The 15,588-nt window shown below is 36.8% G+C and overlaps 1 protein-coding gene across 4 annotated transcripts in view; it reads right to left on the bottom strand.

Annotated features, from left to right (window-relative positions):
* Positions 1–15,588, bottom strand: part of KIAA1549L (KIAA1549 like) — a 94,496-nt gene that overhangs the window by 18,995 nt on the left and 59,913 nt on the right. For all 4 annotated transcript variants that reach the window (XM_072421891.1, XM_072421888.1, XM_072421890.1 and 1 more), the window contains 3 exons: positions 11,658–11,836; positions 8,102–8,316; positions 1,902–2,034 (listed from right to left, as the gene is read on the bottom strand). In XM_072421891.1, coding sequence (XP_072277992.1) covers positions 1,902–2,034; positions 8,102–8,316; positions 11,658–11,836 — 527 coding nt within the window. The remainder of the gene's footprint in view (positions 1–1,901; positions 2,035–8,101; positions 8,317–11,657; positions 11,837–15,588) is intronic.

Here is a 15,588-nt window from a genome sequence, read left to right as displayed (position 1 = left end):
TCTGGGTGGAATCAAATTAAATTTTCTTTTCTGTTACTGTAGAAGGACAAGAAATTGTTTCTGCATTCTACGTTCCAATTGGTTGTTATCGGTTCTAGTAACTGGTCTGGGGAGGCAAAGAGGATGCACATTAATATAGTTTTTTTTAGTAGTCCTCCATTTTTCATGGTATTATCTACTCCTGGTAAAACCTTCAGTAAAAAAAAAACATTCATGTCAGATTATATGGCTTTGTCTGTCCTGCCAGGATGATAGAATCCAGAGGAAATTGTGTGTTCTGTTATTAAAAAAACAAGAAATAAATGCTCTTACTTGCGTCAGTATTTTAAAGGGCTGCCAGCCTCCACAGTCTTATAAATGAAAATGTCAGCTTTGTACTTAAGCTATCGGCACCTATACAGAAGATTATTCTAGACATAGCCACAGAGAAAAAAAAATGGAAGCTGAAAAGGCCTGATGAATCATTGCAATTGCAGATCTTTTCTCATAGAACAGGGGCTAGATAACGAAGCCACATTAACTATTTGTATATGTCTCATACAATTCATACATGGAAGGCAATTACTGCCCAGCCTACCAAGAGGACAGAAATCCTTGTCTGGTCTAATGAGGCAGCTGGGGGGAGCGACTAGTCATAGCCCCTATCTTACTGTGCTTTCTGTATATATGACATGATGTACTACAGGTGTAACAAATCTAATCAGAGTAATACAACATTTAATATGGTTGCCCATGTACCTTGTGCTAAAATGTATTCATGGTTGATTTAATTTCTTCAGTCCTAACCATCATATCTATATAGCACATGCCTTTAGTAAAATATCTTAAACTAGAAAGAGTAGGGGAAACACTTTTTTATTATTATTATTATTATAGAGTATTCATATATCACCAACATATTACACAGCGCTTTACAAAGTCCATAGTCATGGCACTAGCTGTCTTTCAAAAGGGCCTACAATCTAATGTCGCTACCATAGTCATATTTCTTTTATTACAGTCTAAGGTCAATTTTAGAGGCAAGCCAATTAACCTAAATGCAATAATAAATTATGGAAACCCCCAAAAGTTTTTCAAAATGCTAACACTTCCAAGTGAAATCTAGTTAAAAACTCTTTACATTACTTCTTTAAAGTGACTTTGCGAGTTTCAGGGCTGCCTTTGCAGACTTCTTTCGTAAAATATTTGATTTCAATATGTTTTAGTTACACCAAAATTCTGTAAATGTGTGTCAGAACTATTTACCTATTTGTTTTGGGTAAAGGACTCAGACAGCCCCTTAAGTGGAACAAAACACAGCCAACTCAAATGTCTGCATTCCAGCGCTGGATGCCACCATCTTCCTTCTATTCTTCTTCTTCCGGATGATCTTTGGGCTCATCATACCAGTACACTCAAAGGAAGCTGGAAAAGCCAGGTTTCTCCAGCAACTAAAAGTTATGTTGTGCATGTGCAGCTCAGCTTTTTACTCTAAACCCGGAACGATCAGGCAGGTAAGACACATTATTGCAGAAGGAACATCACCTGTCCGGTTCTGCAACCTGACTGATCATACAAACCTAAAAGTAGAATTTTAATTACACTTTAAGTTAAAGCACCAGAATTACAACCAAGAAACTAGATTTTTTTTAAGAGAGAGCCCACTAATGCCCCCCCCCCCCCATTAATCTCTTATGACAGTACTCCCCAAGCAGCGAAGGGTAAGTAGGTAGCTTCATATATGCCATGCAAGTGGACCTCCACAAATTCATGAACTGTTTCTAGGATGTGCAGACAAATTAAAGAGATGTAACTTCAATTCAAGCAAACCTGTTCACTAAATAAATGATAATGTTCTCCAATAGTATAACATTTTATTTAGCAAGAAATAGAAACTGCTTATAAACAGTAAAAAAACTCACATCATAGCCACTGTTCCTTATTCCACGTCTCTGTCTTTCCCGAGTTACTAAAAGATCCATTTCAGTTTCTCCTGGACTTGGGCTGTTCAGAGATTGTCGACTCCTATATGGATGATTCTTTATCGAAGGTTGTCTGTAAAACAGATAAAAAATATATTTAAAGTATAAAACAAGGACAAAACTGTTAACATTTCACTGAACAAACTTGTTCCTAAACAAGTTAGTTCTAAACAGAGCTTTGGACTCTTGACTGATTGACTTAGCACTTTAGTTTGAGGACTGAAACTCTATAGAGGCCAAAAAAATTGTTTTACTTATGTAAGCAATATGCGTTTAATGAACTTATCAGCAGTTCCAAAGCAGACTTACAATACACAGTATTGTTCACTGTCAGTGTGTCCTAATTCATATTGACAGGTTAATTAGCGGTTTCTCATTGTATGTGGACAGTTATATAGCCCATAGACAGATGCCTTTATTTTGTCTGAGACTCTGGTAGTACAACCATGTTCCTGGTATGAAAAGCTGTTTACAGAATCTACAAACAGAAAACAATTATATTTATGTTGAAAAAGTCAATGTAAGTCTTCCAAGGAAGCACACTACACATTCTTTTTATTGATTTAAAGCTGAACCCTGGGAACAAAAATGTTCATTTCAATACATGTATTAATAAACATTATAGGGGTCTCCTAAAACCCAAACATTGCCCTGTAAAAGCAATGGCGACATCACTACTATGCTGCACTTAGCCTCTGCAAAAATAATATCTATGGGAGGGGTCCAAAGAGGTCTATCTACTATAGAGAACTACTGAGGGTGGACACCACACCTGTTAGACTGCACAACCATAGAAATTAGCAGTGACTGGTCTTCGTAAAAGGAAGTTCCTGCACAGAGGTAGTAGAAAGAATGTTTATATGCTGGATTATAGCAAACACCTGGAAGATATACATAAAGGACCCCAAGATTCAGGTAATAGTATACACACCTCTTGCACTTAGACCAGCAATTCTCAATCATGGTTCCTCCAGAGGTTTCTAGGGGTTCCTTGAGTGTGGCCTTCCTTTTGATGTTGCAAAATTCCTGGTGTTTCTCAAAAATGATTTTATGGAAGCCTAGTGTTCCTCCAGAGGTTTTAGGGGTTCCTTGAGCAAAGAGCAGTTTGTACCTCTTAGGTCAGTTCAAGTGACACCAATGATCCTCTTGGCTATCTGTAAGGGTGATATTCTTCTACTGATCAGCCATGTAAGAGGCATTCCTTTCACTGACCACCACGCTAAAATACTTTAAGCTGTGGATATAGTAATTATAGTTGGGGTTCCCTGAACGTTTTTTCAAGGAGTTCCCCCATGTTAAAAAGATCAAGAAAAGCTGCTCTGGACCAACACCACTAGGCAGAGCCAGAGGCATGCCGCTAATATTTATTTTAGGTGTCTGTAAAAATGTGATTCCGACAACAAATGTTAGGGGTAATTTTTTCAACAACCTCATTGTATTTAAAAAGGGTTTGCCAAGATTTAATATTTATTGCAAGGGTTCCTAGGGTACAAAAGTTATGAAAGGCAATTTAGACAATAATTGTTCAGCACAGCGTTCAGCTGTAAACATTCTTACGTGGATAGTGATTTAGCAGGGTTACTAATTTCATTCCTTGATACACAGATGACCACTATTTCCAAATTAGTACACACAGTAATCATATTGTAGAACATCATGCAGGAAAAGAGGTGATTCACCTCTATAATTACATTCACATAACAATAAATAAAATCTCAAAGTGTGTAACTACCTAACAATGCACTAAACTTTTCTTCTGAAGGTGAAAACTTTGGCACTGTAACCCCTGAGCTTAATACTGGCAAATTAATAAAATTATTTTTTATCAGAAAATACACCACTAAGCTTTGATGTAAACTCCATGATAACCATGGGTAATTCAGTAGGCTTTAACGGTCCCCTGTGATCATTACTGACCTAATTGCAGATCCATCTCACTATCTCTACGAGGTTTCTCATTAGCCCGTTTACAAGGAAGCATGTTAATCACAATTTCACACAAGCCCCATGGTATGTTAGAATTTGATCATATTAAATGAAGTTCCACAGCAGCGGGGGATAAAATATACTAACAGTATTAACCGCTAACATTTTACCACCTTTAGGATTAAAAGTTTTACACTTTCTGGGAAAGCAGTGGAGTAATGTGCCATTCTGAGGTCTCTGTGGCATCTTTGGACAGATCACAGACAGCAGTTTGGGGATGGTAAGAAAGCCAGCACAAAATTGCCCTGAGTAAAAGTGATATCTGGCGATGATCAGAATGGGAACAAAGTCAATAATGACTGAAGCTTTGAAAAGGTTTCTGGATATTACAGCACTGCTTCAAGTAATGCTCTACTTTAATCTTGAAAGTAGAAAAACCCTTTTAGGAAGTGTCTAGATGTTGCACATGTGATTCAGTATTGACCCCTTATAATCAAGACACTATGTTTGAGTATAGAAAAAAATCCCAAAGTCTCCCATTCTCCTTATTTTATTGCCCCCCTGCTTTTATCAGTAGTTCTTTTTTCTGTTTTACCAGATCTGGAAATATTACTATAGCAGACCTACCCTTTCAGAAGTAGGAAATGACTGGAATGCATTTGTCGTAACAAAAGGGGGTAGGAATCTGCAATGAAGTTTGCTAAAATCTTGGCATTGTGTATCATCAACTCAAAAAGGATTTGTTTTTCTAAATAAAAAGTAAAGGTATACTTTAATGTTCTAGAAATCTCATAGCTAAGGTGGTTGACCTTTTCTGTCTAACAATAACCTTAGCCAGCTAATTCCTAAACCTAAGCATAACCATGACATATCTTTTATCTATTGTGTATAGCTAAGTTATCCCCTAGAACTAAATTAATGGTGTGATAGATAGATAGATAGATAGATAGATAGATAGATAGATAGATAGACAGACAGATAGATCTGAACAGAGAAAATACTAAATAGTTTCAATAGATAGATAATAGAGAGATAGATAAATACTAAATAGATACATAATAGATAAAGTGATAAATAGATATATTAAGCTACGTACACACATCCAATGGCTCAGGGCTTGATATCGAGAATCTGGCGTATGTACAGCGCCCGTCGTCCATCGTCTGAACGACCGTCCTGGAGGATGGACGACAAAGAATCGTAATAGAAATGAAGGGGGAGAGCGCGCAGTGGGGTGCCGCTCCGTCGCCCCCCCCTCTTCTCCATAGAGCAGATTGGTGCTGTTCACTCGTTCATGCACCGTGCAGTCCTTAGTCGTTGAAAAGGATCATCCTTTCCAACGACAATTATTGCACGTGTGTACCCAGCTTTAGAGAGAAAGAGAGATCTCAACAGAGAAAATGTTAAATAGGTTCAATAGAAAGAAAATAGAGTGATTTATCTGACAAGAGATACTGATAAATAGATATAATAAAGAGAGATAGATAGATAGATAGATAGATAGATAGATAGATAGATAGATAGATAGATAGATAGCAAACTTTCACCTTTACCATTGCAGGATGAGTTATATTTTACAATTATTGCTCTGCTGTCCCCACCCACATACAGTTTAATCTCTTTATATTCCATCAAGCAGAATTTAGAGCCAAGAAATTTTATTTTGCTCTAGCTCCCTGCACTATTTGATTTACACTTTTTAATCGTTTACTCTTTACTGCTTTCAGCTGTAGCAGCACCATGGAGAGAATGATGCGATTCCTTCCAGAGTGGCCCCATTCTGATAATTCATTACACAGTCAATAACTCCCCTTTGCAATTGCATCTTAATTTCCAGTAATCAGTCACCCAAACCTAAATGTATTTATTTCCTACGAATGCAAAATAACCACTGGCTAGTAACTAATTTTATTGACTGTGAAATAGTACCGGTAAGTACATTTTGGTGCCGGCGTTGTTGTTTTTTTATCTTAACAGCTATTGTATATTTTCTTTATTGCCTTTTATAATCTATTTTCTTTAACACACCCCAAATATATCAAGATAAAGGTCAATTTTTTAGCCTAATCTTCTACTGCCTGATGGCTGAAAATCATTTCTTTAAATATGCTTTTAATTCAAAGAAATTTGGCAATTATATGTCATAAAAACTGGAACAGCTCAGATCTCTTTTGTTTTAATTAGCTATGACAGATATAACTTATTTTTTACAAAGGAACTCAGCTACATATCTTTCAACTCAGAGCAGCTTTATTTTAGCAGCAACAAGTTTGTAGAAAAATATTTTGGTGATTGCCATTGTTTAAAGCGATCCTGTCAACTATGTGTAAATGCATGAGCCCTATCCAAAATAAAAATGGAGATACTTACCTCTACTACCAACCACATTTTGGAATGAGTCTTCAATAAAGAGGAATTGCTGGCTAAAGTCTTTGAAAAACATTTCCAGGAGTGTATTGATTTCCTGCAAAACTTAAGGGTTCCTCCTGTCGACTACTTTGGCACTTGTAGGGACATATGGGTCAACAGGAAAAAAAAAAAAAGCCCTGCAAGTAACAAAGGGCTTTAACACTGCTAGAAGCGACCAGTTCAGGAGAAACTTTACCAAGCTGTTCCTTTTTTACCAAAGCCAATCATTGAGCTACCAAACTAATTCAGCAAATACCGTACCCCTGCCTAAACCTTAAATTCCATCTTGAGTATTTTATGAAAAAGTAGATTCCCTGCCGACGGGTTAAAACAAAAAAGCTGAGCAGGCTGCTGATATCAAGTAGTAGTTATATTCAGCTGGACTTGTTCTTGTAATGTTGAAGACATTTCACAGCTTTTCAAATTGCTTTATCAGTTCTGAACAGATTTAGCAACGTGGAAGGTGCAAACTGTCAAAAGAACAAGTCCAAATAATGTGACCAGCTAGTACTAGATTTTTGATGACCTAGATAAAAGGAGAACCTTCACAGATTTCTGGCTGCTAGATAACTTTTTATGCTGTAAATGCTCTTCTTTCTGGGTAAATGACACCCAATCATCATTCCACCCAATCATCATTCCACCCAATTCCATGGACTGTCCTCTAACCTGGACTCATGGAAGAATGTTACAGAAAGCAGAAAGCTATGTCAGAATAGCACCATTCTCTGCAGTATTTAGGACCCACCCACCACCAGAAGATGAGGGTGAAAATACCTTGTGATGTCCCTGGACTGTTGACACCTAGAAAGACAAAATAGGCCTGATTTAATAAAGCTCTCCAAGGGTGGAGTGGATACACTTTCATCAGTGAAGCAGGGTGATCCAGCAAACCTGAAATGGACCTGGTCAAGGATAGAAAACATTTGCTAACAAATAGCAAATGACTTTGAAGAAATCAATTCCAGGTTTGCTGGGTCACCCAGCTTCACTGGTCAAAGTGTATTCTCTTCAGCCCTGGAGAGCTTTAAAAAATGAGGCCCCATGTATACAATTTTGAAAGTTGCAAGATGCAAGTTAGATTTTGGGACGACCTGAACCCACAATTGTGCTATAGGTGAAATCTATTCAGTTTAACATATTCTGAGTTTAGCATAAGTGTCTGCAGCCAGAATCCATAGAAAATCAGACATTTACATTATTTACATCACAATGGATATGCTTCCAAATTCTTATGCATCAGAAACAAGGGGTGTTCAAACAAAAATGCTTAAACAAAAATCAGGTAAGCTTGACTGCCTGTATGTATCTTAAACCTTAACTTTTCATTTTTAATCAGTGTAGTTCTGAGTTGTATATAAAATGATTAGATTTTTTTGCATTCATTTCTTGATGTGGAAAAAACTGTGAGAAATAGAGATTGAAAAATATCAGGTTGTTATTTGCCATAATTAAATCAATTAAATACAATGCTCTAAAGACAGTTTTGTAAATAGATGAATGCAGCGGTGGACCCTTGTACAGAGCTGACTGAGAGCCCTCTCCACCCACGGGGGACCTTAGTGAAACAGCAACTCCATATGTCCACCCCTGGAAAAACACCTACATGTCCCATAAGCAGGACATGATTTATCCTTAGCCAACATGGGCCTTGGTTGGTAGGGCAGCTGGGTGCTGCACACAGACAATCACACATCATAGTACTGAATGTATACAGTATTTAAATATATTTATATTTACATATATATATATATATATATATATATATATATATATATATATGATCAGAGTGCCATCCAGCCTACCTTTTAGCTTCCCCAAAAGGAGTGGAAGCATCTGTCTTTCCTTCCAGTACATTGTCAATTTCCATTTGAGTTTTCTCAAAGGCTTTCCTTTTCTTGTCATTCAGTGATTTGCTTTCTATTGGAGGGAAGTCATAATAGCCCTTCCTCTTTGCTTTCAGACGCAGTTTGTTCCGGTAGTGTTCTATGTCAGATTTCTGCTTAAGGGCTTTGTTCACCTGATAGAAAGAGTAAAATGTAACATATTGAGCTTTTATTTAAAGTAGACTTATCATCTAAGATACACACAAAAATTGATAAGGATCATGTTAGTATTACGAAATCTTACTATTATTTTCATAAAAACTCAGCATTTTAACTTGCTTGCTATCGATAAAAAAAAATGTTGCTGCCAAGTGTCATAATGCAATCTAAAGCCTAGGCAGTCTGGATCACATGACCCTTTGTCCACCATTAACGCGGTGGATGTTACAAGGGAGGACAACCATCGCCAAGTAAAATTTTTATTTTGTTTCTCCCTCTGATCACCCCAGGACATTTTTTTCCAAAGACCTAAAAGATGACATGTTGTACAGGTGTACAGTTGATGTTCAGAGAGGTCAGGAGACTCACTTTAGGAAACATGAAAGCATCGTTTCTTGCTCCTGCTCATTGGGCTGATCAATTAATATGTCTTGTGAAAAAAAAGCAGGCTAATTACTCTCTATAATCTTTAGGACAGTTGCAGAAGCAGGAACGATGGGGAATACTACAAAGTGTGACTTGCGTGAAAGCTAAATTGGCTAGGGCTGCTGACATCACATGCAAGATGGTGATGCCCACCAGCAATCTCAGAGTTTTTGGATGTCTACACAAGGCAGGCTTTTACTTGTGTAAGGTGAATGATTTGAATAAAGTATGCACATACTAATTCCATTTTAAAAATTTGGGATTAGGCAGGCAGAAAGGGACAGGCAATTTCCCATCTGCAACAAGCTTTCCTACCTACCTGATCACTCCCATCAACTCTCAAAATTGTTGGTTGCTGGAATAACCGAAACACTTCGGCTTCCCACACTGCGGGACTGAATGAACCCCTGCCCACCTATGCAGGAGTTACATCATCCCAGCTCAGTCAATCAAAGTGGCCAAAGATTGGAACAAGAAAGAGAAGAAAGAAAATAATGGCAGTGCCCGCAACGGAACAGGGACAAGTGAGTATAAACTAGGTATAGTTCTGTTTTAATGACCAGGTGACAAGCTGTTAGCAGGTGTTATATATATATATTTTTTTTTTTCTTTATTTATTGCCCCTTCTATGCCTACATGTTGTGGCATTCTGATCAGGCAAAGCTCCCTTACATCTCTACACATTCCGATTGGTCCATTAGCATGATGGGCCCACTGGCCATAGAACTGTGCAGGAGGCAGGGAGGGATAAACAGACTTCATCACTACCCAGAAGGGCCAAAGATTTACCCTAAAGAAAATGACTTGACACTCTAACGTAAGGGGGGAAATAAAGCTGTAGGCATGTGCTGGCACCTCCAGAGGTCTAAACTTTAAACTCTTTTTCAGCTTGATTAATTTTTTGAAATTACAGAATCGGCAGACATGGGACCCTTTAAACAGCTGTGCTGTATGTCACCGCATTGTTTCTACTGGAAAACCTTATTGCTTCGTATTTTGTATTTTTTCCTGTTTGTGTGATTGTGTTAGCAGGGACATCTGCCAGGTTATGTTGATTGTGCTATTTAGGGAATATTGTACTAATTAGAGACTGAGGCAATGTGTGCATCTTTCACTAAAGCCTTGATACAAACACACGGCAGACTTTCCTCCAATCTGTATGAGCTCTGAAGACAAAAACAATTACAGTGAGCTGTGTTATAGGGAAATCTGCTCTGTGTTTCTTGAAATTTTGATTGTTCATACAAAGACACAAAGCTATCGAGGCGGAAATAAGAGAAAGTCTGGCTGGGATTTGTCTCAAGAACAAAATTTTATTCTTTCAAAAGCTCCACTGTATGGCGGAATTGCCATGTCCTTGCATGTAACCTGTCCTTGCATGTAACTAGGGACCAGTAGATTTTATCTATTTGATTACCTATTAATTGACTGCTAACACAGCTTTATGTTAAATTTGAATCATTGATCACCAACTCACCACTGGGGAATATATCCAAATGAAGAAAGAGAGTAATTGAACCTTTTATCAAAAAGACAAATGACCACCATTTTTGGTAACGTTTTTAAACCAACTAAATTTGGGAAGGTTAGAACTGGCTGTATTAATTTATGTCTGTACCTTCCTGACTCAGTGACCTATATCACACTTACTGATGTAATTGGGGAAATTTTTCTCAATGCAGTTACACCAATAAAAGGTAAGCAGGGGTACTAATATTTCCTGCACTATCCAGGAGCTGTGCTTTAAATTATCATAACTATAAAACAATCCCTTATCCCTTAGTATTTTCTTAAGATCTGTGTGAATGGCCTTTTGTTTCCCCTGAAACTGCATCTTTCCCAATATTGACATTCCAATAATAGACCAATAAGTCTATTGGAATGTGAAAGCATCTTGAAGTAGGTCAAATGCAGGTCAAAAGGAGGTTTAATAAGCACCTCCTATTGTACTCAGATTAATCTGAAAAGCACCTCAAGTCAATGCTAAAACCAAGCTACCTTTCCCTGGCTAAAAAGCTGGACATAAACCTTACAATCTAAGTTTAAAATCTTGTTCAGATTCATCAAGACCTGTGCAGCAAATAGGCCTACATGATTGAATGAATTGTTTAGGCCAGGGGTGTCAAACTCAAATACAAAAAGGGCCAAAATTAAAAACTAAGACAAAGTGGCGGGCCAACCTTGAAATTTATTTAAAAAATTGAGGAATTTTTGCCTTCTCATTAGATATAAACCCTTTTCATATGGAAACAAGGAGGGTTTGCTTCACATTCAATCTGGAGCAAGCTTATAATAGAGAAGGAGGCATAAAGTTTTGTTTTAATTTTTTTTTTAAGAAAAAATCTTATGCCTCTTTCTCTATTTGTATCCTTCTGAGTTAAATTTGTATGGTAGCTTTTTTGCACAGGCTTACAATAATAATAACAATATTCTTCTATGAAAATCCAACCATTCAAGTCCATGCCTTGGAGTAGCAAGGAAAAGTACAGCTGAGGGGGAGTGCTGGAAATGCCAGACGCGGCTAATGCAGAGCTAAATTTTATGAGTGGCCTCCCGCTGAAACTCCCTCTTCATTGAAATAGCGCCGCTACTAAAATTCCCAGCATTATCTGCATCTATAAAACAGTCCAATGCGGGACCCTGGGCCAGAGTTTGACACCCCTGGTTTGGGCAGACCCTTCCATTACATTGTTTTGAAAAATCCAAAGATTATACAATAAAACTGAAAGGTATATGAACAATTCAAAGAAGAGAGGGGATGTGTGCGTCTATCTTAATGCTTTATTAATACCACCACCCTATTGGCTTGAAACAATTCTGGCTTTTCAATTACAATATCCTTGGTAATATTGGACCCGTTCCCCAAATTCACAACATTTCCCGCTCTCACCTCGCCATTGATGATGGACATCTCCTGATTTCTATCTGTCAAAGAAAGTGAAGGCGGCATTGAAACTGCCTTAATGGCGATCAGTTTAACAGAACCAGAAGATGAGTCAAATGGGTCAGATACCATCTTGTTATTCTTGTCAAAGTGTATATTTCCCTCCTCTTCATCACTTATTGGCACTGTGAAGATTAAAGAAACAGGTTATAGTCAGTTCAAATGCAGAATCTATACAGACTGTACACATTGAGTCTGATTTAATAAAGCTCTCCAAGACTGGAGAAGATAGACTATTATAGGTGTACCCAGGTGTTCAAGCAAAGCTGTAAAGGATCTGTTCCAGGATTGGAAACATTTAATAACTAATAGCAATTTTTTTTTTTAGAAATGTATTACAGGTTTCCCAATGTCTCCCATAATAGCCTATCTTCTCCAAACTTGCAGAGCTTTCATAAATGGGGCCCATTGACTTATCCTCAAGTCAGGATAAAGCACCCCCTGTTAGTGCTTCATTAGGCACCCTGCCATTTAAACATTTGTGGACAACCAATGCTCTAGCATCTATGTCTTAAGGGGTGAAGCTTAGTGGCAGAAAGGATTGGTTTTAAGCATGACTTTGGGAGAAGTCAAGAATTTATGTGTAGCAATGACATTGGATCCAAGGGGCTTCATTTAGTCAGGATGGATTTACTTTGTTACTGCATGAAGGTAAATCCACCCTAATATATTGTTTTTCATTTAGTCAGAAAAACAATATATTATTTCATATAGTTTGAAGAAAAAAAATACAAACTGCTGAGCATATATACAAACAGCAAATTGCTGCCCTAAAACTGATAAGCAGAACTTTTAGGAACAACAACAGCTTCTGTAAGTGGCCCTACTGTTTCAGTATGTGCAAATTACAAATACATTTGAATTGTAACTATGCTATCAGGATTAATTTTCCTTTGGTCTATCCTTGGCCACAGTCCATAAAATTGCTTTACAAGTCTGTCCCTAATATTGTGTAAAAACTTTTTTTTTTTTAAGACATCTATTTTTTTTAGACATCTACAAATTCAATGGTTTAGTACCTCCCAAGTACACTCTTTATCCTTAGTGGTAATGTTTATGACAGACTTCATCATATACCCAAGTATATACTCACTCAGTATTCACCGTGGTACCTTGACTTGTATTTGGTCATAATAATATTGCTAAATTTAGGTATTTCATTTTTTTTTCATTTTGCCCATAGTTACACAATAAATCTATAACCTATAAACCAATATAACATGCCAGATCCTGATCATCAGCATGCCTGCTATTTAAAATAATATATATGGCATTGTTTTAAAGTTTCCACAGAACACATTAAAAATAGGAAAATCAGGAAGTTTAAGAAACACATGAGTTCTAAGAAAGAGACCACTGCCAGTGTGAGTAGTGTTAATAAGGCATAAAAGAAAGTTAGGAATATAATAGAGCACAGCAGTAGAACAGCTTTTACCATCTTCAGGCTCTGCAGGCCCTCATTTAAAGGTCATATCAGACTTTAAATACATTTTCTGTTTCGTCTTTAGCCTCTACTTCTAGGGGCGATGATATTTAAAGTCGTCATTTTAGGCATTTGGAGACTAAACTGTAAAAATGTTATGATATCTCATATAGATTCTTGTAAGGATGTAGTTTAGGGTGAAATACAATGGGGTATAAATGCAAACTTACAGGATTAGAAATTTACTAAAATGAATTATAAAATATTTATAACTATTTTGCATTTTTCCACCCAGTTCTAAGTACTTTATTATATTTTTTTTACTATTATATACATTATCGTAAAAGCCCCACATTTAAAAAGTTTAATAGGGTAAAATAAAATCACTGTCCTTTAAGAAAAATGTACTCTATAAACCTTTTGGTGCATATACAGTTAATATGTTTTTACAACTGATTTAGAATTCACTTGTATGTATTAATAACTTTTATTTCCCTAAGAAAAAAAGTATTTAATGAATTATTGGAATGCAGTAAGTCCTTTATAGGTTTGCCATTATGTTTTCTAATGTAGGTCAATCAAGTTGTCAGCGTAATGCACACATAAATCCCAATATTAGATGGAAATGTATTCTCTGAAACAAAATTAGATATTATTTCTGTATTGCTGTGAATATTAAGGTACAAAAGCACTATTTTACAGGATTTGTCAGGCCTAAGTATTGTAGAAGTCTGTGATGATTTTATACTATTAATATTGTAGTTCGGGTTATTTCCAGCTACTGCAATCATTTTTCTATTCATACATACCTTGGCAGGGTAATAGCTCATAATTTGAACTGCATTGTTGACAAAAAAGGCAAGTAAAATGTCTGCCAACAGGCTGATAAGATTCTGATTAACTTGAATATGCAATGCTGCTGTCACCTAGATGACCTTATGGGCCTGATTTATTAAAGATCTCCAGGACTGGAGAATATAGACTATCATGGGAGAGCCTGGAATATATCTGATTCAGGATTGAAACATTTGCAATATAAAAGCAAATCGTTTTTAGGATATACATTCTAAGTTTTCTGGATCATCCAGGTTCACCCATGATAGTCTATCTTCAGCTTTGTAATTTCAGCCCCTATATTTGATTTCCCAAATAATAGATTCTGACATACGACATGTACTTACATATAGAGATTAATTGTAAACTGACACATAGTTTTTAACAACACAACACTGGCAACCAGGGGCATTGACAGGATTATGAAAATCCAGGGTACCCACTGGCATTGTGAGGAGCATAGCAAACTGAAGTGCATAAACAGCCTTGGCAAATTTATGGATGTAGTGTGCCTAGGGTGGAAAACGTTTAAAACTGCTGAGAACCAAATCTCCCTGAATTCATGCAGAAGTAATACAAAAGGTGAAATAAGACAGGAGATTGTCAACTACCTTCAACCTAATATTAATATTCCCCTCCTTTAGGATAAACAGTGCATCGTAATAAGGGACACATAGGGTAACAATCATTACTACTGCTAACCAACTATGCTTCATGGGTGTTAAAAGAAGCACTAACTTAATGGTAGCCATAAATAAAAGCTAGAGAATAAAAGGTTGAGAACTATTGTAAGAAACTGATTTTTTTTCTTCTGTGGCACTGTGGAGTGAAAAGTATAAAAGAACATGGTCAACTTCCTTCTGAACAGATAAAATTGGTTTACCTCAAAGGTAATTAGCTAGATGCAGGTTACAGGCAAGCAGAATTGTTCTCTCTACGCCTCTGGAAGCAGAACTAATACAACAAATTACTTTTACACAGTTCAAAAATGTATAATACACCATGCAAATCATTTCAAAGTGCTGTAGATTATTGCCCTTCTGGTATCAAAGCCCATAATATACTATATTCATGACACTATGGCCCTGCAGAAACCACTGGAGCACATTGCTGGGATTATGTTAGAACGTATCCCTAGCATTTATTCCCATGAATCCTCTCTTCCGAACCCCACCTGCCGAAAGGTTTTGGTGTGCACAAGCACGGGTGAACTAAATTACTCTAGTGTAGTAGGGGAAGATATGAAAAGAAAGTGCCAGCAATAATCCAACATGGCATGGAAAAAAAAGGAATGCAACTGAAAAGCACTGTGTATTAAGCATACATACAAATTGTTGAATGTTGATAATAGTTATTCTAGTGTGGACTGCACCTGCTGGTTTAAGAGATTGTAAGTACACAACATATGTGCAGTATTCAAGTCTATTTAAACAATCCATTTGACGCTTACAATTTATAGCTGTTGCTAGATCCAAATGGAGGTGTGCAGCTAAAAAAACATTCATCGTGCTCATTTTTTGATTTTTTTTTAGCAAGCTGCAAGATGTCTAAAAGAGACTCTGGTCTGGCAGGACACAAAACTGAAGATAGATTTGACATTGTACTATATGCATCCAATGG

This window comes from Pyxicephalus adspersus, chromosome 9 (genome assembly GCF_032062135.1).
Source record: "Pyxicephalus adspersus chromosome 9, UCB_Pads_2.0, whole genome shotgun sequence".
Taxonomy (NCBI): domain Eukaryota; kingdom Metazoa; phylum Chordata; class Amphibia; order Anura; family Pyxicephalidae; genus Pyxicephalus; species Pyxicephalus adspersus.
The sequence above is the reverse complement of the archived record's forward strand: the minus strand, read 5'-3'. Positions and strand labels throughout refer to the sequence as shown.